The 25,407-nt window shown below is 42.1% G+C and overlaps 1 protein-coding gene across 2 annotated transcripts in view; it reads right to left on the reverse strand.

Annotated features, from left to right (window-relative positions):
- Positions 1–903: 903 nt before the first annotated feature.
- Positions 904–25,407, reverse strand: part of LOC147904574 (putative protein S-acyltransferase 7) — an 86,125-nt gene continuing 61,621 nt past the window's right edge. Inside the window, exons 6-8 of one of the 2 annotated variants that reach the window (XR_015542344.1) lie at positions 1,852–2,363; positions 1,549–1,676; positions 906–1,174 (exon numbers count right to left, since the gene is read on the reverse strand). Coding sequence is in view for 1 of the 2 variants with exons in the window: in XM_087387342.1 (XP_087243468.1) it covers positions 1,643–1,676; positions 1,852–2,363 (546 nt within the window). In the remaining variant the exon portion in view is untranslated. Of the gene's footprint in view, positions 1,677–1,851; positions 2,364–25,407 lie in introns of both variants that reach the window. The other variant, XM_087387342.1, reaches the window with a different exon arrangement.

A 25,407-nucleotide genomic window follows, 5' to 3' on the forward strand; every position in this document is an offset into this window, starting at 1 on the left:
AGGAGATCAAAATGAAAGCTATTCTGTTACTAAGAACCCAATTAATAACAGAACCATCACAGACACTTAAAATCTCAACAATTCTCTACAAGATCTATAAATGATTGTCTTTGCACATGGATCAAGTCGATCGTTCAACCCATGATCCACCACATATGATTGGTCAATGGTGCCCCTCTCTTGGAGTAAGAGCCAACAATACATCCCTCCCTCAAATCTCCAAAACAAGAGCCATTTCTGCTTGTGTGAAGAACAAAAATGTTCTCTTTCTGTTACGCTAAGACAAAATTCACAGACCAATACACGTTGAACATGCACATGATGCATACCTACATGAAGAGTATAGAGAATAAGATATACAAGCACGAAATTCTGTTCCTTTAAACTCCATCACTCATGTATACAATACTGACAGAGGACCATAGCTACAATAGTAACAAGGTCTATAAAACTCTCATAAAATACAGCATGTTGCAATGTGCACCATATTCTATCGAGTAATGATCTGTGCAGGTCTTTGATTTGATATTCTTTTTAGGCTAATTTTCTAGTGAAACTTTCCAAGCAAAAGGAATGTGGTTATAACAATAAGACACCTTGGACCAACACTCTGATTGTAAATCCACTCCGGGTAAAAGTCATGTCACCACATCAGTCTAGCTAGAGCAGCCCCTAAAGAAAATTATACAATACATGGTACACTTTGAACAAACCTGAGAAGAGTGAAGCAAAAAAGAATATGATCAGATTATCAGTAGGTGGCAGACAAAGAAATCGTTGGCATTAATGCTCATTCTCTTCAAAATGAGCAATTGTAATTTTGAAACTTACAAACGCATGCGACACCACAATAAGCTTCACACTTCGGATCAACATACTTTGAATCCCATGCCATTAAAATGCCCAATCATAAGAAACATAAATCTTTGAAGCACCAATCATTTGAGCAGCTTAAGGGTTTGGTTGCACTACGCAAATCAGTTGACTTGCAACTACAGTGTAACTTAGGAAAAGGAAATAGTCAACATTGATAATCTTTATTGATGAAGCAAGGGACTTTTTGGATCCGTGTCTGTAAGGCAAGAGTCAAAGACTGTCATTTCACAATTTCAGAGGGCATTTCTTCACCACTGGGGCATTCTAATTTGCATAATGTTGTGTTCCTGACCCTGTCCTTGAATTTGTGAAACATAAAAAAACAAAATAATCATCAAGTTTAGAGTCTACCACATCCTCAGATCAAGGAAAAAGTGAACCTCTAAAAAAATTTGAATCGAATCATTACACAAATTGCTTTATCAAATTATGGTCACACGAATAACAATAATAGCCTGTGTCGCCATGAAGACAACTGTCACCTCAACAACCTGAAACTAAACATCTAGAATTTCTATGAGGAATTCTCAGTGTGAGAACTAATTTACATCCACTAGGGATAATCCATCACACTGCAAACAGCTCTGGATAATACATGAAAGCTGTTGCTGAAATAGATATACCTCGACTCGGTAATTCATCATGCTTTCAATCAATCAGCTGAAAACTCACATTGACAGGCTTGTCTCAAGCAATTGAAGCAATGAGCACTCATCCCTTGCTGACGAGTCTTCTGGCTTCACGATCAACAGCATACTCAAAAACATCAGGGTTCCAATGGTTGTGCATGTTCATGGGGCCTGTATGGCACCAGGATAAAGAAGTGAAAAAAAAGGCAAGACAGTCTATGGATTCCGTCCAATCTCAGGAGATCAATTGTCAGAACAATGACTATCAAAATGAGATCTAAAATCCCTGCTGTTCCGATGCCTAAGCAGACAATGGATGGAATTCTTCAAGGACTTTATGTATTACCTGTCTGAGGGTTGACTGCCATTTCCATTCACTTGGGCAGCATCCGTCTGTCCTGAAGCCAAAGCTAGAATCTCAGGTGTCATCTCCCAACTCCCACTCTTCCGTCCCCAACTTGATCTTCTGGGATGTGCTCCACTTCTGGCATCACTGCTCTCCAATGATAAAGGGCGCCCAATAGCACGTGTGAAAGCATCGTCATAGCTGTCTTTAATGTCCAGGCCAAGCTCACCAACTTCACTTATCCGACCCTGGGTTTCTTCATCGCCTTCACTCATGCCAGCTTGCACTGATGGCTTAACACCTGTTTCAACTTCCCCTTGCTTCCCTGAGCTTACTACTGACTGAGGATTGGACAAAATTTGACCAGAGGCATCCAGCAGAATCTTCTTCCGAAATTTGTTTTTGGAGGGCTCAACAGGAGCACAAAAAATCTCATAAAAGTTCTGAACCACTCCAAGGTTGTAAGGGTTTAGCCTATTATCATACCGATACCTGAAATTCTCGTATGTTGTCTGTAAAAGCAGCACATGAGTTATGATTAAAAAGGCAAACATTAACTCCACAGGAAAGACAAAGAGGAGAAAATAACCAAGATCAGTAGGCCTGTTCCAAATTGTACAGGAATTCTTAACATCAAAGATTTTTCATGCCTGACACATTATGTTCATATCAATACACCCAAAAGTCAGCTCAGATGGAAATGGAAAGGATACATGTTGGTCTGTTCATATCAATACACAAAGGAGAAGTAAACAATCAGTGTAAGTAACCTTTTGTGATACATTATACACAATAAAATCACACTTGTTCCAAACGTACATACATGAATTCAATGTCAGAACATGAATATTATGTTCATATAAATACACCTGACAAGAGAAGTCACATGGAGGGCCATGCATAAATCACTTTCGTCTTTGGACACCTTGTTCCAAATTTTCCATATTCATCCAATCAGGATTGTCTTTCCTGGAGGATACTTTTGACTGACAGAATTCCACCTTCGACTGCTAAAAACTGGTAGTATTCAAACTTATAGCAGCTCAAGAATTAGCAGGAATCTCCTGGCGTGAATTCAATAATGTTCTCTACCAAGCCCCTTCTCAAATAGATGTTGGCAATATCTGTCTGGGCCCTAAAGAAGTTAAAAATGGTTCATTTTCTATATCTACGTTCTTCTCCTCCAAAAACCTACTCACTTGCAAATATTTTGTGCAGCAAATCTTACAATGCTTCATAAGAGCATGGGCTATGCAGAGTGACCAATTTCGATATCATATTGTGTTCACAATGTAGGCTTTGTTAGGTAAAGTCCACAGAAAGGCAACATGCAATTACAAGATCAGAAAATGTCATTGTAAGAGAAGTATAAATAGGATAATCTATCTAATGCGCACACAAGCATAAAATGATTGCCGGAGTGACATCCAGAAGAAAGGAAACTTTAGAAAAGTGGGATCACCAAAGACTCTATGATCTCAATCTTTCCACAGAGTCCAAAGTCCCCAATAATGTACCCAAGCAAAAAAGATCAAACCCTTTCCTCTATGGGTTGATCCCAAACAACCAAAAGTGCTTGCCAAAACAATCACTAGGAAAACGAGCCCTAAGACGTCGCTATAGAAAGAAAAAAAATCACAGGTCTCAGGGCAGTGCGAAAAGAGATGAGGCAAAGATTCCCTTGGCGCCACACATCTACAACAAGCTGCAAGAGCAATATGTCTGTGTGCCACGAGTTGGCCAAATGGAATAACTGCAAGCATTACCCATCACAAGAAAACCTGTTGACAAAGAGGAAGCTTGCAGCTCCAAAGCTGCTTCAATCTTTTCAACTACAACTTTGCATTATGATTCATTGACCAAATCTGATTTGCTCGATCTAAAATCCAAGGTAGAGGCATCAAAACCTTATATAACTTAGCAACCATAATTCCAGCCAACAATAACGGAGGAAAGGCCTAGCAGTGAAGAGCCCAATCCTTAAGGTGGTTCATAAGCTCAAGTTTTGGCCCCAGGAAGAAAGATTACAGAAGCTAAGCAATATATTGCCACAGGGGTCTATAATGCTTCCCCAAACCATTCTACATGACTGCTAAAGGAAAAGAGAGCACAGTATCATCAACATGCAGGCCATCTCCCACAAACTGGATGCCTTCAAGACCAATGAAATACTTCCTGCAAGTCCAAAGGACGAACAAACACCTTTGACCAATACAAACTCTCAGTGTGCGAAGAATTTCCAGCAAGGCCATGCCATTAAAGATGAGAGTATTTCCTTCCAATTCTGGAAACATTCAGGAAACAAAGGGGCAACCCTTAACTCTACCATCCCATTGCGTGGGTTGCCAGTGGTGGCCAAAAGCAGTAGTAGTCATATGTGAAATCAAGTAAGCATCATAGATTCATAGCAGTCCAAGGCTGATCACCTTGCACCAGAATCATTTCCCCCCTTATGTGCCAAACTGTGTATATGAATATTTAGAATATTTAAACCACCAAGCCTTCTTGGTGAACAGAGATGTTGCATGGAGAGTAGCCTAAGGCTCTTACTGCCATGCTTGGACCGCCAGAGAGTCTCCATAAGAGTGGACAAAAAGGATGCAATATCCTTCTTCCCAAACATCAAAGGCAATTAAAACTACCTGTATGCAGCCAAAATTCATTGAGTGATACGAAGTCAGGCATGCAACGTCCAAGCACAGGAAAAAAGGGGGCAGTCTCTTGTTTTCATCTCCCGAATCGATTTTATGATCTTTGTCTTGCTTTTGTATAAGTGTGTCTTTACCCTTTGGTTGCGTAACAACCATTAGTGAAGCTTTGTGTCCCTCATCTGTGACAAGTTCCAATTGTATACATGTTGAGCATCCAAATAATTGAAATATTTTTGGGAGTGGTCTGATCATTCAAATTATTTATTAATTGTGTAGTATTCTTGATACCTGATCCCGTGATGTCTGATTCGTATTTGTTTTTTCAACTTCTTGAATAATACCAACATTTGACTATAGCCGGTTGTTTTAGTTGTTGCATATTTTGATGCAATTTGTTTTTGTATTTGATCATGGTGCTGTGACATATTCCCCTTGTTTGGCTCAACTCAACTTCTATAGACATCATTGCTTATGGATCATGGAAGAGGGGTTTATTGTACTACCAAATACAAATTCATCTCTTGCATTCATTGAGGGTCTTGATTGGTCAGTTTTGAGTTTCTTCACATAGGCTATGGGTTGAGATAGGGTGGGTAGATGGAATGCCACATGATATTTTTCCTACACTTTATGTGATATGTAGGGGATCAAGATAGAGGATCATTTTGCATTTAGATGCTATGTATGATATGGACCACTTAGAGAGATCCTTCCACATCCTGATCAACGACATGTCTCCACTTTCCTTCTTGAGGCCCATAGATATAGAAACTAGCTCATACAAGCAGAAAGGAGAGCACACGAGGGACCGACTGAGCTTAGCTAGCCTCATGTCATTGATTGTTTCTCCAACGACCCACAGGGACAATTGGGTACCAGACTCAACAAAGAGCCAGAGTGCATGACTAAATAGGCCTGGACACTCACATATATTCTCTCTCTTTGATAGGGGAAGATAGACCACTACAGTGGCAATAGCACTTGTGTCCTCTATATAGGCCGAGCACCAATAGCAATCTATTATCTATCACTGACTTTATCCCTTGATGCCATCCCTCACCAAATCTTGTGCCACTATTAGACATGCTCCTATTCCCAAAGCAGGATATGCTCAAAATACATCAAGCAAAGATGTCAATATATGACAAATATACATCTTGATCTAGAGACCCTGTTTGCAAACAATCATAAAACGATTGTTGCAAAGAGTGCCTGAAGAAAGAGTAAGCTGAGAAAATCGGGTCACCAAAAACTCTATGATTTCTATCCTTCCACAGAGTCCAAAGTGCCCAATATCCAACCCAAATAAAGAAAAAAACAAATTGATGTCGAGGGGGATGTATCCCAAACAGCCAGAAGCACTTACCAAAAGTAAAGCCTGGAAATCTAGCACATAAAGTTTGACCCAATAATGCCAAGAAATCACATGTATGAGAACAGTGCCAAAAGAGATAAGACATTGTTTCCCTGGGAGCCAAACATCACAACACACACACAGTCTACACATGCATGCATGCACACATACATGTACGTGTGTGTGTGTGTGTTCAGCCCGTGCTGTCTCCATACACCCTGTACTAAATCCGTACAGGGCCCGTTTTCTGTACGTACGCTGTCTGACAACATTCTGTACCCTGTCCGTACCCTGCACGCTGCTGTTTTTTGCTGTCTGGCCCCATCCGTACAAGTCCACGGTGCTACTTGCCTCCACGACCCTGCTGTCCTCCCCTTTCCGTACAGCTTCTGTTTTCTTTCCGTACAGCTCCCCTATGTTCTGTCAGCCTTCTCTGTCTTTTCTTTTCCATACAGCTTCTGTACTGCCAGCGTCCCTTGTTATTTCCGTACAGCTTCTTCCCTTTTCGGCTCCGTACAGCTTCCGTGCTGTCAATCCTTTCCGTACAGTTTTCTTTCTTGCTTTCTCCTTCAGCTTCTTCCCTTTTTGGCTCCGTACAGCTTCCGTGCTGTCAATCCTTTCCGTACAGTTTTCTTTCTTGCTTTCTCCTTCAGCTTCAGGTCTCTTTCTTGCTCTTTTCCTTAGTTTCTTGCTCTATAATCCACAGCCTCCCTTTTGGTTCTGGGTTCCCTCTTCTACAGCGCCCTTTCAAGCTTCCTCTTTCTTGGGTTCTTTTTTCCATCGCCTTCAAATGGCGGATTGTCCTTATGAAAAGACTTTTCAGAAAGAGAGATCAATGCAACACAAAAAACAAAAGCAGGCTATGGGTCAGGATGACCCCCTTCATGACTCTACAGAGGCTCAGCTTGTCTATGAGGTGATACATGAGGGTTTCGAAGACACTCGAAAGAGTTGGAAGGAGCCAGTTCCCACCATGGGCATCATAGTAGAGGTGGATGATTTTTTTGATCCTATTAAGGAATATCCCAAGCATACCATTATTATCTTTTTTCCAAGACGATGCTTGCTGCTGCAGATGTTGGTAATTGGCTGACTAGAACCCTGGGTGGTTGCTATGTCAGAAGACGAAGTTGATGCCTCATTGTCTTCTCCTCAGGCTGACTTTTCTTCTCAGGGCCGAGGCCTGGACACTGAGGTGGAAATGCAGACATAGAAGGCTTTTTTGTTGTTGTACATACCTGTCCTATATCTGTAAATATGCTTGATCATCTCAAATGTGTCACTTTGAATGTACAGGGATGGTGTGATGGTCGAAAATGGAAACAGGTCTGGCTGTATATACGCCAATTGCAGCTTGATATAGTGGCTTTACAAGAGCATAATCAGCATATGTATGCTGGTAAATCTGGACATTTTGCTGGTTATGACATTTTCTATACTAGAGAGCACTCTTTCTCTAGGGTAGCCTTTTTGGTTAAGCATGATCTTCACCCTATTGTGGCTTTCAATGATCACCATGGTCGATGGATGATGATACAATGCCTTGTTCAAGGCGACATCTTTTAATTTGCATCAGTATATGATCCTCAATCTCCTAGGAATCGAGCTTAAATTTAGAATGCTATGCATAAATATCCTTGGTGGAATTATGCTTTTATCTGTGATGATTTCAATAATGTCCCTCAACCGGGAGATAATACCTTGGGCCACACTCACATGTTGGCTTCTAAAAAGCATGCATGGTCTAATTTTTTGCTTCAGTTGTCTATGGTTGATCTCTAGAAGGAATCGAAGCCCATGCTTACGAGCTATACCTTTCAACATAATGCTCAATCTTCTTATCAGGCACGCTTGGACAGATGGTATCGGGTTGATCCGCAACATTCTGATGCCTTCACTTATCAGCTTTGGATTGACCATGCTTTCACATATTCTGATCATGCTTCTCTTTGGCTGAGGCTCTCTTTCATGACTTTCCACATGATCGATTGGCTTGCAGACGCCTTTTGCTGATAGATAATGGTTACCTTGGCCATGCTGATTTTAAAGCCATGGTTTTTGATGCCATTCAGCCTCTTTCTCATCAGATGCACATTGATCTGGATTATGTATGGCAGGCTTTTGTTGCAAGAATGCAAGCAATTATTCCGGATTATGGTAAATCCTACATGCAGGCTACAAGGGAGACCGTGAAACATGCCAAATACTCTTACCAGAGTTTGACTGAACTCAATCATCTTCGACCTTAGTCTTCAAAAGAGAGCATGCTATTATGTCAAGCTAAATTTATCTCCAATCGAATGATCAAAGAAAGCTTGGTAAATGGGAGACACGATCTCAACAAAGGGCTTTTTTGGATAAAGGTTGCTCTTCCAAGCAATTCTTTAAAAGGTTGCATTACAAAAGACAGGCTGCTAATATTTGTCACATCTGGATGCCTCATGGTTCTTGGTCCTCATCTCGCTCAAGGCTTGCTGCTTTTTGTGTGCAGCACTTTTCATCACATTTTGGGCATGTGGACATTCTTTCTCCTCAAGTTGTCTCCCCGCCAACTTCTTTTACAACATGTCCATCCCATTCTCTCTGATGCTTAGGCTTTGGAATTGGAAATTCCTTTCACTGAAAGAGAATTGTCAGATATTGTTAAATCATGTGGCAGATGGAAATCTCCAAGATGGGATGGTCTCACAGTGGAATTTTTTCTTGCCTTCTGGGATATCCTCAAGCCTACTTTGCTGCAAATGGTTAATTCAGCATGGGAAAATCAGCAAATGCCTATGTCATGGAAAAACGGACTTGTCAAGCTCCTTCCAAAAAAGCAACTATGTGATTCACTCACTGATTGGAGACCAATAGCGCTCATGCCAGTCATTTACAAGATCATAGCCAAAATGGTTGTTGATCGTATTGAAGGTTATTTGCATGATGGGTTGCATCCTTCACAATATGGCTTCATTCCCCGTAGGCATATCACAAATAACAATGCCAATGCTTATATTGGGATTGAATTTGCCAAATACACGCAACAAGATGTTATGCTCTTACAGGTGGTTATTGCAAAAGCCTTTGGTACAGTTCAATGGGAATTCATCTCACAAACAATGTGAGCTTTGGGGTTTGGAACAAAAATGCAGCAAATTATTTATTGGCTTTACAGGGACAGCAATGCAGCCTGCATTCTTTCTGGAGATCTCCCTGATGAGTGGACTCTTCGTTGTTCAGTCCGTCAGGGATGTCCCCTTAGTGCTTTATTGTATGCCATTGCTACCCATCCTATGCTGCAATATATTGATCGTCTCGTGGCTCCATTCATGGTTTGGAATTGGATGAAAATCGCTGCATGGTTGCTCAAGCCTACTGATGATTCTTTCTTTACCCTGAAGAATACACAAAATGATCTTTCTGCTTTGATGCAAGCTCTCTCTATTTTTGGTTTGGGAGCTGGTCTTCATGTAAATTTTCAAAAGTCTAAGCTGCTCCCATTGCATTCTAAAGACTGGCATAGTCTTTTGTGGCACGGGGAAATCATTCCACCCACTCAGATTGTTCGTCATCTTGGTTACCCTTTGGGGTGGGGTCTCACTCGTTGTAAAAGGCTAGAGTATTGAAAATTGGCAAATTGGCCTTTGCATGTTCGGCTTCGGATAGTGGAGTCCATCCTTGTGGCTTATATTCAATTTTATTTGCCATTGATCATGTTCACCAAGGCAGATCTTGCTTTTTTCATGTCTGCCATTATGGACATCTTCTGGCGTTCCAAACATGGCAGAAAGAGTCTCAGGATGTGCTTTTAGTGCATCAACTTTGTTCTCCTAAGATGCATGGAGGTGTGAACATCACGAGTATCCACGTGCACATCCTTGCTCACGGGGGAAAAATGTTGCTGCAATTTCTGCAAGGTGATCAACCTTGGGCTCTTATGATTAGATCTCCAGTTACACATATCAGTATTTCTGCCTTTGGTCACTGGCAAATCAATTACTAGGATTTCTTATTTGGTCGCATCAATGGCACTTTGCCTGGCTGCCATTTGGTCTCCAAGTTGCTTCTTGATTGGAAGCATGTCCTCTCTCATCTGGAATGGCATGGTCGGCAATCTTTGCTGGGTAATTCTTTGCGAGCTGAAAGCATTCACTGGTCGACAGTTTTTCAGTCTCCACTGGCTTTACAGAAACCTCGCCGTTCCTTCTTTGTTTCTTTTAAGAGCATCACTTCTATTGCTGATGTTATTCATGATGATGGCTCTATGCTACCTTTTTCTCTGGCAACTACACAGTATGGCTTGGGCTCTGATTATCGTGCTTTGTGATAACAAATTGTTTGTATGCTTTTGCCTTTTGTTCCGATTCCTCCTTTGAAAATTCAGGACAAATTCGAGGATTAGACTTTGACTTCCCCAAGGTCCTCTTCTCGCCCTTTGAGGTTATCTCAGATTACGGTGCCTACATTATACAAAATCCTTTTGCCTCAACCTTGGGTTTTAGAGAAAGGCAATTCTATTTAGCGAATGCATCAAACAGCCAAGTAGTGGAGAAAGAGATTGCGGCAACTTTGGGCCTACAAAACTCCTCTTAGGCAACAGGTTTTCTTTTGGCGAGTGCTTGTGGGCATTTTTCCATCCAGACAGATGTTGGCTCGTAGACACATTGCTCCTACTCGTTGCCACAGATGTTTGAGTTTCTCAAGAGACTATGCCTCATTTATTCTAGTTTTGTCTATGTTCTCGTGAGTTCATTGATCTTCTTTGGCATCGCAAGACGCCTGCGAGCGAGATTCCCGACTGTTCCTTTTCGGAAGTCTTTCTGGCTCTTTGGTGTTCATCCACCCAGACCAGAGTTTCATATTTTCTTTGTTTGGGTTTGCTATTGGGCACTCTGGACTTTATGGACAAACAGGAACTGTAAAGTCTTTAGTGATCCTATATTTTCCTTGTTTGGCTTTTTTAAGGGTTCTCTGCAGCAATCCTTCTTTGATTGCTTGCAGACACGCTGCATAGATCATGATGTATATCTTGCATATACTGAGATTTTCAGTTGATGTAATTTCGACTGCCTCGTTTTGAGGTCGCTACCCTTGTAATATAATCAATCAAAAATTTTCACTATAAAAATGTGTGTGTGTGTGTGTGTGTGTGTGTGTGTGTGTGTGTGTTTGGTCATCCAGTTCTTTCTACTTTTGTTTTCTTCCGTCGTTCTGCAGCAATCGCTCTTCGATTATCTGCGAACTCACTACATAGATCATGATGTATATTTGTCCTACACGGAGATTTTCTCTTGATGTAATCTTTTGGCTTACCAGTTTTTATGGAATAGCTATCTTGTAATATAAAGGCTTCAAATTTTCCACTTAAAAAAATGTGTGTGTGTGTGCGCGTGTGTGTGTGTGATGGTGTGGTGTTGTAATGGGGCGAGTGTGTGGGAGAGAGGAGAGGAGCAGATCTGCCTTGCAGCCAGCCCAGCACATGTGCGAGCCCACCATATAGGGTGGCCTTCCTAGTGAAAATGAATTACAACCACTGGTTGCTCTAAATGATCGCCAAGGTAGATGGCTGATAATCCAATCTCTTATACAGGGGGAAGTTCTTGAGTTTGCTTCTGTTTATGCGCCACACTCCTCTCGTAGCAGAGGCTTAATTTGGGCTGATTTGCAAAGTTATCCCTAGAAACAACATGCATTCATTTGTGGATATATTAATAATGCTCCTCAACCAGGTGATAATACATCATGTCATACTCATATGTTAGCATATGAGCTTCAGCATTGGTCTACTTTATTGACTCAGCTCCCTCTTATTGATTTGTGGAAAGAATCACAGCCTATGCTGCCTGGTTACACTTTTTAACACAATGCTCACTCTGCTTATCGGGCTCAATAGGATAGATGGTATAGAGTTGATCCTCAGCATTATGATTTTCTCAGTCAATTTATGGGTGGATTACACATTCACACATTCCGATCATGCCCTCTGTGATTAAGGATTGCTCTTCATGAGATACCTAATAACAGGCTTGTTCACACAAGATTGCTCGTTGTCAACAGCAGTTATTTGCAACATGAAGCATACAAGACTATGGTTAAAGATTGGTTCAGCCGATATCTCGACAGGGTGCCATTGGTATTGATTTTGCTTCGAAAGCCGTTGTTACACGAATGCAAGCTGTCATTCGTAGTTATGGCAAAAAAAGCTACATGAAGACCTTAAGGGATAATGTTGCTTGGGCAAAATCTCAGTGTCAGTCTTTGACAGAGTTGAGTCACCTCAGGAATCTTTCTTATCAGGAAAATCAGATTTTATGCCAAGCAAAATATTATCTGCAATGGAATGACAATAGGAAAATAGCTAAATGGGAAACACATGCAAGACAGAGAGCCTTTTTAGATAAAGGCTGCTCCTCCAAAGCCTTTTTTAAAGGTCTACATTACAAAAGGTCTTCTCAAAATATTTGCACGGGCTTGTTATCAAATGGTGTTTTGTGTTCAACATTTTTCTTCTCAGTTTGGAAAAGCAGATTTACCTTCACAAGAGGTTATTACAGCAAGGGGAAAATTACTACAGCATGTCATTCCAATTCTCTCTCAGAAACAGGCCTTGGATTTGGAAGCTCCTTTCACTAAACAAGAGCTAAATGATGCTCTTAAATCCTGTGGTAGATGGAAATCTCCTCGCTCGGATGGTCTCACGGTGGAATTTTTCTTGGCTTTTGGCATCTGCTGAAAATGCCTTGTCCTGCAAATGATCAATACTGCTTGGCAAAATCAATGTATGCCGGATGCTTGGAAGAAAGGGTGGGTCAAACTTCTTCCCAAGAAGCCCATTTGTGAGTCATTAGCTGATTGGAGGCCCATTCCTTTGATGCCGGTGATATACAAGATCATCACCAAAATGGTGGTTGATCGGATAAAGGAATATTTACATGATGGCATGCATCCAACTCAGTATGGCTTTATTCCACGACGCCATATTACTGATAACATTGCAAATGCTTATGTTGGGATTGAGTATGCCAAGTATACAAAGCAGGATGTGCTTATCCTGCAAGTAGATATTGCAAAGGCATTTGATATCATTCAATGGGACTTTAAAGCTCAGACTATGCAGGCTTTGGGATTTGGTCAAAAATTACAGCATGTTATCTATTGGCTTTATCAGGATAGCAAAGCCGCACGCATTTTATCTAGAGACCTATCAGAGTCCTAGACACTTAGATGTTCAGTTCGGCAAGGTTGCCCTCTCAATGCTATTTTGAATGCTATAGCCACGCATCCAATGCTTCAATATATTGATCACTTGATGGCGACAAATATATTACATGGGCTCGAAATTCCTGCAAGTCGCTTATTGGTTGCTCAGGCTTATGCAAATGATTCATTCTTCATGCCAAAAAATACTCCAACAGATCTTTCTTCGCTAATGCAGGCTCTCTCTTTGTATGGACTGTAGCAGTCTCTTCTTTATATAAAGTTTTGTTATCACCACCTTTGAAGCCAATCAGATTTAGGCATTGCACCGTTGACTCAAATGTTGGAGAAAGAGATTGAAGAAGATTTGGCACCCTAAGGTTCCATTACGCCAATAGGTTTTTTTATGGCAGGATAGGAAAACTTTTATCTTACATACGTATTGCTCCTGCTACCTGTCATCGCTGTTTAGCTCCCAGGGAATCTATATCTCATATCTTTTGGCATTGCTCTAAGACATAGAATTTCTTGAGCATCCTTCGGGACAAATTGAGATTGAGATTCTGTTAAGCTGTTTTTGGCAAGCATTTCTAGTTGTTTGGGATATATCCTAAACGGCCATACTTTGATTTGTTCTTTACCTCGATTCGCTACTGGGGACTCTGAACTCTCTAGAAAGCTAGGAATCACAGAGTCTTTGGTGATCCAATCTTTTCTACTTTTGTTTTCTTCCGTCGTTCTTTGCAACAATCGCTCTCCGATTGTTTGCAAACTCACTGCACAGATATTTATTCTACGTGGACATTTTCGCTTGATGTACTATTTCAGCTTACCAATTTTTTCCTGGATAGCTATCTTGTAATATAAGATTTCACTATATTTTTTTAAAATTAAGAGAGATGTGAGTGTGAGTGTGAGTGTGAGTGTGAGTGTGTGTGTGTGTGTGTGTGTGTGTGAGTGTGAGTGTGTGTGTGTGTGTGTGTGTGTGTGTGTGTGTGTGTGTGCGTGCTCCATATCTTTTGGTCCTGTCCAAACACTTCTGATCTCATTGCTCTCATCAGACAGAGGCTTTGACAACGATTTCCTACTGTCACTTTTGGCAGATTTTTCTGGTTGTTTGGATTTCATCCCCAGAGACAGGGTTTTGATTTATTTTTTGTATGGTTGCGATATTGGACCCTATGGACTTTATGGATGGATAGAAATCATAGAGTCTTTGGTGATCCACTATTTTCATCCTTTCTTTTTTTCAAACGATCTCTGCAACAATCATTCTACGACTGTTTTCAGACTCGTTTGATGTGTATACAACTTATACTGAGATCTTTTGTTGAGTAGTAGCTACTTCGTTTTTGAAGCAGCTATGAATGTAATTATTCCATAGAAATAAAAGATTTCTTCTCACAAAAAAAAGTGAGTGTGAGTGTGAGTGAGTGTGTGTGTGTGTGTGTGTGTGTGTGTGTGTGTGTGTGTGGAACCCTTTACTGAGAGGGAACTGTCAGATGCAATCAAATCATGTGGCAGATGGAAATCCCCCGGATGGGATGGTTTAACAGTCGAGTTTTTTCTAGCATACTGGCCTATTTTGAAGCATCCATTACTATATATGATGAATGCTGCATGGCAACATCAGAAAATGCCAGACACATGGAAGAGAGGTCTTGTTAAACTCCTTCCTAAAAAACAAATTTGTGAGTCTTTGGCAGACTAGAGACCTATCACTCTTATGCCCGTAATTTACAAAGTCACTACCAAAATGATTGTTGCTCGGCTAAAGGGGTTTTTACATGATGGGTTGCATCCTGCTCAATATGGCTTTGTCCCGCGTAGGCATATCACCGATAACATTGCCAATGCCTACATTGGAATTGAATATTCCAAATACACACAGCAGGATGTTTTGTTATTGCAAGTTGATATTGCCCAAGCTTTTGATACAGTTCAGTGGGATTTCATTTCATCGACTATGCAGGCTTTGGGTTTTGGCACAAAAATGCAGCAACTCATCAATTGGCTATATCAAGATAGTGAAGCTGCCTGCATACTTTCAAGAGATATTTCTCCATCCTGGACTCTTGCTTGCTCTGTCAGACAAGGATGTCCACTGAGTGCTTTACTTTTTGCCATAGCCACTCATCCACTGCTTCAATATCTGGATCACCTCTTGGACACTGACCAGCTGCACGGTTTGGAGATTCTTGGCAGTCGCAGCATGATTGCTCAAGCATATGCTGATGATTCTTTCTTTACTCCAAAAAATACTCGGGCTGATCTGTCCATGATTATGCATGCTCTTTCTACATATGGATTGGCTGCTGGCCTTCAGGTCAATTTTCAAAAATCAAAATTGCTGCCTTTACATGCACTGGACTGGCACAATCTTTTGTGGCCTGGGGAAATTGTCCCTGCTTCTCAATTCATTCGACATCTTGGTTATCCTCTAGGCTGGGGACTCACCCGTTCACAACAAACTGATTGGGTGCTACTAAAGTTAAGGGAAAAACTTGAATATTGGAAGCTTGCAACTTGGCCATTACATGTTCGTCTGCGAATTACACAATCCATTTTGATAGCATACATACAATTTTATCTGCCTCTCACTATGTTCACTAAGGCAGATTTGGTTTCATTTATGTCAGCTATCATGGAAATTTTCTGGCGTTCAAAACATGGCAAGAAAAGTCTCAGATTACTCTCCATGCATCGTCTCTATTCTCCAAAGATGCACGGGGGTCTGAACATTCTCAATATTCAAATGCATTTGCTTGCTCACAAGGGGAAAATGATGATGCAGTTTCTACAAGGAGATCAGCCTTGGGCTTTTATGATCCGCTCTCTCTTATTACATCTTCATACATCTGCTTTTGGGAATTGGCAGCCTACTCAGTGGGATGCCCTTTTGTCTCTTCTCTGCTTCTTGATTGGAAACATATTCTATCCCACTTGGAATGGAAAGGAAGGGACTCTCTCTCGGGTAACTCTTTGAGGGTAGAGAATCTCTTTTGGTCTAAAGTATTCCATCCACCTTTGGCCATACAAGAACCCCGACGTTCTTATTTTCTCTCCTTCAAAGGCATTTCATCTGTGGCGGATGTACTTCAGGATGATGGCACAATTATATCTTTTTCTTTGGCTGCTCGCAAATATGGCTTGGGAGCTCATTATCGTCCTTTATGGCATAAAATTTCAGCAATGCTCCAACCGTACTTGCCGATACCTCATTTAGAAATTCAGCATCGGCTTGAGGATTGGATTTTACGCTCTCCTTCCTCATATGTCCGTCCTTTGAAGCTTTCACATATTACAGTGTCATCACTATATAAAGTGTTATTACCTCCACCTTGGATTTCCAACAGAGCAAATACTGTTTGGCATATGGATTGTCCAATGAAGTGGTGGAGAAAAAGGCTGCATCTCCTTTGGCATTACAAAGTCCCTCTTCGACAACAGCTTTTCCTATGGCAAGTTCTCCTTGGCATTTTTCCATCTGGACAGTTACTCGAGTCTCGCACACAGACATATTGCTTCAACTGTTTGTCACAGATGCTCGCACTCTACTGAATCAGTGCTCCATATCTTTTGGTCCTGTCCAAACACTTCTGATCTCATTGCTCTCATCAGACAGAGGCTTTGACAACGATTTCCTACTGTTACTTTTGGCAGATTTTTCTCGTTGTTTGGATTTCATCCCCAGAGACAGGGTTTTGATTTATTTTTTGTATGGGTGCGATATTGGACCCTATGGACTTTATGGATGGATAGAAATCATAGAGTCTTTGGTGATCCACTATTTTCATCCTTTCTTTTTTTCAAACGATCTCTGCAACAATCATTCTACGATTGTTTTCAGATTCGTTTGATAGATCAGGATGTGTATACAGCTTATACTGAGATCTTTTGTTGAGTAGTAGCTACTTCGTTTTTGAAGCAGCTATGAATGTAATTATTCCATAGAAATAAAAGATTTCTTCTCACCCAAAAAAAAAAAAAGTGTGTGTGTGTGTGTGTGTGTGTGTCTGGTGTGTGTGTGTGTGTGTATGTGTAAGTGCGATCTCCGTGAGGTGTCCGTTGCTCTCTGTTTTGTCCTCGCCAGGAAACCTACGCGGCCCCGTCCGTACATTTGTACGGTCACCGTACGACGTCCGTACGCCCGTACCTTTCCGTACTTTGTCCGCCGTCTGTACAGGCCAGTCTTCACATTCTCAGTCCGTACCATCGTACTGTCAAGTTTCTCTCTGTGCAGCCCGTATATACCTCCGTACAACTCAGCATCATCCGTACAATCTTGTACTTCCTGTCGTACAGGTTTGGAGCTTTTTGCTCTGGTGTCTTCCCTAACAGTCTTGTGTCAAAATCTTACCTTTCCCTCTGCTATCTCCTCACCAGCTATACTCTTCTCCTGTCTTGTGAGCTCCCTGTGGATATTTCTTTGGGACTGGTTTTTTTGGCTTCCACTACCCTTTTACAGGTACTTCATTTCTGAGCTCCCTTTCTTACAAAGTCATGGCAGACTATTCATATGAAAAAACGTTTCAAAAGGAGCGCTCGGTTCCCTGCAAGAAGCAAAAGCAGATTGAGGGTCAGCATGACCCGATGCATGATACTCTTGAGGCTCAACTGGTATATGATGTAATGCATGAAGGATTTGCAGATACAAGGAAAGAGTGGAAAGACTCGGTTCCTTCAGTTGGCCTCATGGTTGAGGTTGATGAAATTGTGGATCCAGTCAGGAAATATGCTAAGAATGCAGTCATATTATTTTTCCCAGGCCGTATGCCACCTGCTGCAGAGATAGGCAACCGGCTGACACGCACATTGGCTGGCTCTTTTGTTTGTAAAGTACACTATGCAGCCAGGGGCTTTTTCGAGGTTATCATGGTGGATGAGATCCACAGACAAATGCTTTTGGAACATTCACCTCTCTTTTTTGGGCAGCAAATGGTGCATGTTTTGCCATGGTCTCCCACAAGGGACTTTCAGGCTTTAATCCAACACAGATGCCCAGTTTGGGTTGAAGTTGTTGATTTCCCACAATGTATGGCCTCACTTTTGCCTAAAATTGCAACATCTTTAGGTAAAGTGGTCTGCCCACCACGACCAAATGGCAACTCAAACAGATTTTGCATTCTCTGGGATACTGATAATCCCACACCGGACTCTTATTCAGTCACGGTGAACAATGTGAACATGGGAAGTGCTTTTTATAAACTCAAATGGGGTTTATTTGCAGGGGCCTGTTTTGAGTGCAAAAAGTTTGGACACATGGCTTCACAGTGTCCAATGAATCAACATAAAATGCCTCGTGCTACTTTGCCAGTTTACCTGCCTACCAAAGATGCTTCTACTCCAGTTGCCAACAAAAATAAAAGCAGTAGACAGCCTTCTGGGAGTCAGGATAAAGGCAAAGCTCCAGTGGCTCCCAATGGGAATCTCACTTCACATTCACCTCCTGCTATTCAATCCTCGACCAAAGGCCAGCAACCTTCAACTGATGGCTGGCAAAGTCCAAGAAAAGGTATTTCTGCTCGAAGTATTCCACCCCCCCGCACTTGGAATGGTGCATCTTCTAGCGGAAATACCCCAAAGATTAATACACGAATTGGGATTACATGGGCTGCAGTAACAGCCAGCAGAACACTCTTCCCTGAAGAAGAGGTTGCTGCTTTGCTGTCTACTTCTCAGGCGGCTACTTCTTCTCAAGGTCGAGGCCTCGACCCTGAGATAGAAATGCGAGGCTGACCTCATAAATTTTGCTGCTGTACATAGATGTTACATTACTATAAATACCTGTATATATGACTGCTCACATCAAATGTTTTACACTCAATGTCCAGGGCATGTGTGACAGTAGGAAATGGAAATCTGTGTGGCTGTACATCAACAGATTTCAGCCTGACATAGTGGCAATACAAGAACACAACCAACATATTTATGCAGGCAAGACAGGACACTACTGTGGATATGATATTTTCTATGCTGGGGAGCACTCTTTCTCAGGGGTTGTCCTTCTGATCAAACATGAGCTTCAACCAGTCATTGCTTTAAATGACAACAAAGGCAGATGGCTTGTTCTCCAATGCATTATTAGAGGAGAGGTGTTTGAATTTGCTTCAGTTTATGCACCTCAGTCCTCTAGAGAAAGAACTGCAATGAAAGAACTGCAATTTGGGATGCCATGCAACAATACCCGTGGAGATATCATGCCTACATATGTGGGGATTTCAATAATGCTCCACAACAGGGAGACAACACTTCCAGCCACGATCATATGTTATCTCCTGAAAGGCATGCATGGTCTCAACTACTCTTGCATATGGATCTGGTTGACCTTTGGAAGGAATTACAGCCTTTGTCACCGGGCTACACTTTTCAACATAATGCTCTTTCCGCTTATAAGGCACGACTGGATCGATGGTATAGTGTTGCTCCCCAACAAAATGGGGATTTCGCATGCAAAATGTGGATTGACTGTGCCTTTGTGCATTCAGACCATGCCCCACTATGGCTGCGGTTATCTTTTCATAAGATGCCAGATGATAGATTGCCACAAAGGCGAAATCTAATCATCAACAACAGTTATTTGCAACATGCTGAATTTAAGGCAATGGTTGCTGAAGCAGCTCATTGTCTTTCATCTAGCAGCCATCTTCATGCTGATGATGCCTGGGCTTCTTTTATTTCTAAAATGCAAATGGTGATTAGAGTTTATGGCAAGTCTTACATGAAGACTTTGAGGGAAACCATTGCTCAGGCCAAGTCTACTTGTCAAGACCTCACTGAACTCAGTCATCATCGTTCGATGTCCATGCATGAGCAAACCACATTATGTCAGGCCAGACATTGTCTTAAACTAAATGATCACAGGAAACTGGCAAAATGGGAGACTAGAGCAAGACAAAGGGCCTTCACAGATAAAGGTTGCTCTTCCAAAGAATTTTTCAAGAGTTTGCATCAGAGGAGAATCAAAACAGAAATTTGCAGAGTGCTTATCCCTGATGGATCACGGACTACTTCATGGTCACAGCTTGCCTCTGTTTGTGTGCATCACTTCTCTCAGCAATTTGGCTTTGCAGCTCCTCCCTCGCAACAGGTTTTGCTTGCACGAAATTTACTGTTACAAAATGTTTTTCCAATCATTTCCCCTACTCAAGCTTTGGAATTGGAGAAACCCTTTACTGAGAGGGAACTGTCAGATGCGATCAAATCATGTGGCAGATGGAAATCCCCAGGATGGGATGGTTTAACAGTCGAGTTTTTTCTAGAATATTAGCCCATTTTGAAGCACTCATTGCTATATATGGTGAATGTGGCGTTGCAAAATCAAAAAATGCCGGACACATGGAAGAGAGGTCTTGTTAAACTCCTTCCCCAAAAACAAATTTGTGAGTCTTTGGCAGACTGGAGACCTATCACTCTTATGCCCGTCATTTACAAAGCCACTACCAAAATGATTGTTGATCGACTAAAGGGGTTTCTACATAATGGGTTGCATCCTGCTCAATATGGCTTTGTCCCGCGTAGGCATATCACAGACAACATTGCTAATGCCTACATTGGAATTGAATATGCCAAATACACACAGCAGGATGTTTTGTTATTGCAAGTTGATATTGCCAAAGCTTTTGATACTGTTCAGTGGGATTTCATTTCATCGACTATGCAGGCATTAGGTTTTGGCACAAAAATGCAGCAACTCATCACTTGGCTATATCAAGATAATGAAGCTGCCTGCATACTTTCAGGAGATATTTCTCCATCCTGGACTCTTGCTTGTTCTGTCAGGCAAGGTCCCCTGAGTGCTTTACTTTTTGCCATAGCCACTCATCCACTGCTTCAATATTTGGATTACCTCTTGGACACTGATCAGTTGCACGGTTTGGAGATTCTTGGCAGTTATAGCATGATTGCTCAGGCCTATGCTGATGACTCATTCTTTACGCCAAAAAATACTCGGGCTGATATGTCCATGATTATGCATGCTCTTTCCACATATGGATTGGCTGCTGGCCTTCGGATAAATTTTCAGAAATCAAAATTGCTGCCGTTACATGCACAGGAATGGCACAACCTTCTGTGGCCTAGGGAAATTGTCCCCGCTTCTCAATTCATTCGACATCTTGGTTATCCTCTAGGCTGGGGACTCACCCGTTCACAACAAACTGATTGGGTGCTAGTAAAGTTAAGGGCAAAACTTGAATATTGGAAGCTTGCAACTTGGCCATTACATGTTCGTTTGCGAATTACACAATCCATTTTGATAGCATACATACAATTTTATCTGCCTCTCACTATGTTCACTAAGGCAGATCTGGTCTCATTTATGTCAGCTATCATGGAAATTTTCTGGCGTTCAAAACATGGCAAGAAAAGTCTCAGATTACTCTCTATGCATCGTCTCTATTCTCCAAAGATGCACGGGGGTCTGAACATTCTCAATATTCAAATGCATTTACTTGCTCACAGAGGGAAAATGATGATACAGTTTATGCAAGGAGATCAGCCTTGGGCTTTCATGATCCGCTCTCTCTTATTACATCTTCATACATCTGCCTTTGGGAATTGGCAGCCTACTCAGTGGGATTTTTTATTTGACTCTATCCAAGGCAAGATCAGAGGATGCCCTTTTGTCTCTCGTCTGCTTCTTGATTGGAAACACATTCTCTCCCACTTGGAATGGCATGGCAGGGACTCTCTCTCGGGCAACTCTTTGAGGGCAGAGAATATCTTTTGGTCTAAAGTATTCCACTCTCCTTTGGCCATACAAGAACCCCGACGTTCTTATTTTCTCTGCTTCAAAAACATTTCATCTGTGGCGGATGTACTTCAGGAGGATGGCACAATGTTATCTTTTTCTATGGCTGCTCGCAAATATGGCTTGGGAGCTCACTATCATCCTTTATGGCATAAAATTTCAGCAATGCTCCAACCGTACTTGCCAGTACCTCATTTGGAACTTCAAAATCGGCTTGAGGATTGGATTTTACGCTCTCCTTCCTTATACGCCCGTCCTTTGAAGCTCTCACATATCACAGTGTCATCACTGTATAAAGTCTTATTACCTCCACCTTGGATTTCCCATAGAGCAAATACTGTTTGGCATATGGATCATCCAATGAAGTGGTGGAGAAAAAGGCTGCGTCTCCTTTGGCATTACAAAGTCCCTCTTCGACAACAGCTTTTCCTATGGCGAGTTCTCCTTGGTATTTTTCCATCCGGACAGATACTCGCACACAGACATATTGCTTCAGCTGTTTGTCACAGATGCCAGCACTCTACTGAATCAGTGCTTCACATTTTTTGTTCCTGTCCAAATACTTATGATCTCATTGCTCTCATCAAACAGAGGCTTCGACAGCGATTTACTATTGTTACTTTTGGCAGATTTTTCTGGTGGTTTGGTTTTCATCCACAGAGACAGGGTTTTGATTTATTTTTTGTATGGGTGTGCTATTGGACCCTATGGACTTTATGGATGGACAGAAATCATAGAGTCTTTGGTGATCCAATATTTTCTTCCTTTCTTTTTTTCAAACGCTCTCTGCAACAATCATTCTACAATTGTCTTCAGACTCGTTTGATTGATCAGAATGTGTATATAGCTTATACTGAGATCTTTAGTTGAGTAGTAGCTACTTCGTTCTTGAAGTAATTATGAATGTAATTATTTTACAGCAATAAAAGATTTCTTCCCACACAAAAAAAATGTGTGTGTGTGTGTGTGCGTGTGTGTGTGTGTGTGTGTGTAATCGTGAGTGGGTGTGGGTGTGGGGGGGTGTGTGTGTGTGTGTGTGTGTGTGTGTGTGTGTGTGTGTGTGAGAGACTTCCCATTTTGTAAAGTTATGAGAATATAAATACAATGCACTGGATTTTACCCCCAAAAAAAAAAAAAAAAGTGTGTGTGTGTGTGAGCGATGGAGAGCTCTGGAGCCCCCGCAGCCCTGGTAGACCCTCCGTCCCCCTCTCTTTCTATTCCGTCATCCTCTGTTCACCTCCCAACCCCATCCGTACCGTCCGTACATCTTCCTGCTCCCTTCATGCGCCCGTTTGTACAGTCCCAGCCCTATTTTGTTCAGTCGCACCCTTCATCTGGTCTCCTCACGCAGTCCATACAGGTTGCTGCCTCTCTTGCACCATCGGTACAGCCCTCGGGACTGAATCCTACAGCCTCTAGCCTGCAGCAGCTTTCCTCTCTGCCTTTCCTTCTACAAACCCTATCGTACGACCGTCCGTACAGGCTGTACGGCCGTCATCTGTCCCTACGCCTCTTCTGCCTTCCGTTCTGGTGTTGCAGCCCTCGGTGTCATCTGCCTCCTCCCTTCCTGAAACCGGCCTCTAATCACTCAAAGGGCAGTGGAACTAAACCTTTAATCACTTCAGCACTTATTTACAGCTCACAAAGCATATATCACAACCATTAACCATTGCATGATCACCATTTGGCATTTACCCATTTGTTCGCAAACAAAACCACTGAAAAAGGGATGGAGGCTAGAATGCCCCTTGCTCAACAAACATATACAAGTGCACCCGATTGGCCCCAAACACCGTGGCGCCCCTTTCGGTATTTCTTTATATTTCAAAGTGAAATGATTACAAGTTGCATCTGGGAGACCTTCCCTGCAACTGAGCACGCAGCCCCAATTCACTAAGCCTTCACAAGGCTTTCAAGCATAGAACACCATCACATAAGTGCACTTAACCCATAGGCTCAACCCAAAGGCATTCTCTTTTCCGAGTGCAATTCCATTGGCTGTCCAGATGCAATCACACTGCACCCCAGCTGCACTCTCTTTGAGTGGTTTCCAGATGGCATTCACAAAGCTTTTCAAAGCTCCAAAATAAAATCAGCAAAGTACCCAACCAAAGAATGACTCATGTAGCACTGTCTAGGCACCTGTGAACCAAGAAAGAGGCGGCACACGAGGCCAACCAATAGTTTATGGCAAAAAGAAATTGCAGCAGCAAAATCACAACTCACCAAGCCCTGAAAACTCGAACCAAGTCCTTAATCGCCAAGAGGACGTAGTAGCCAATGCCTAATTGCATTCTCAGCCAAAGAGGAGTGCAAAGGCATGAAGAAAGAGCATTTACAGGAGCCGACCAGCAAGAATTCCACTGAAAAATGTGAAAAGAAGCACTCCTGTCACGAAGAAGTGGGAGTTCTTGGGCTCAAAAGAAGCGTGCTTCAAAGAGGAATGCATTGAGAAGGTTTTGGAGAAGTTTCATCGCTGGAAAGTCCTCCAAAACTGAGAAAAACCAGTCAACCAGCGTGTGGGACCACTCGAAATTCAACAGAAAGCTGTAGCTTTGCAAGAGGAGAGGCCCAGGAGGCGGTAAAAGCAAAAAGGTCCAGAAAAAGCCACTTTTGCAAATTCGACCAGCAAAAGAAGTGCTCAGCTCTGCCCGTTCTACCAAACGCACGGAGGGAAACGCATATCACTACGAAGGGGAGGCAGAGGGGAAGCCATCAGGCCAAACGGAAGTCGAGGAATCCAAACGAGTGAGGAGTTATGAGGAAAAACGGAATTCAGCTAAAGAAGGCTGAAAAACCAGTCCAAAATCTCAACAAAGGGAGAAGATGAGAGAGAAAACCACACATGTGAAGTTTAGAAGGCCCAGGAAGGTCCAGGAATGGCAAAGGAGCATGTAGAAGGCACTAGAGCCACCTGGAACTCTAAGGGGGACCACTGAAGGTACATGGCCCTCTAGGGGGTCCATTAAAAATGCCCCATCATCATTTCCCAACAACCACTCTTTTAATTCCTTGGAATGTCTTTGGGCCTAGGGATTAATTACGCTTATGTGCTAGGCACCATGCCGCGTTTAATTACACATTATTAAGCCCATGTTTGGACTTTTAAAACCAAAGTTGTCACGGTCTTGTAGTACATTAAAGTACTTAGAATTTCACGCCCCCGTGACATACCCCTCTCTTGAAACAGCAAACCACAGTTTGATGTCCCAAAACACAGGAGTGAGCATGAAATATAGCATAAAAGAGTATACAAGAAAGCCACAGCTATAGTAAACAGAGACACTGAAAATATGGCTAGGAGAGGCATGCATCCATCCATATACACTGCTCAAAATCTATGTGATCCTCGTCGATCAATAGTCAAGATGCATCAATATCATGAAGTCTCACAGCAGAAATACTGTCAGCTCAGTATCTCAGGTGAAACATACAGTGTCATCAAGCGACCTTATGAAATCACGGTGAGCCCGTCTGTACTGAGGGAGTGGAGGTGCTACCCCCCCTCTCGAACACCAAATAATGCTCCCATTTGCTTTTGTGGTCTAAGACATAGCATTCAAACATATCCAAGATGGTAGAGTTTTCCTCCTCCGATTGTCCATCAGACTGAGGGTCAA

The sequence above is a fragment of the Dipteris shenzhenensis genome, chromosome 2, assembly GCF_047967505.1.
Source record: "Dipteris shenzhenensis isolate YYH24624 ecotype China chromosome 2, Dip_SZ_1.0, whole genome shotgun sequence".
NCBI lineage: Eukaryota > Viridiplantae > Streptophyta > Polypodiopsida > Gleicheniales > Dipteridaceae > Dipteris > Dipteris shenzhenensis.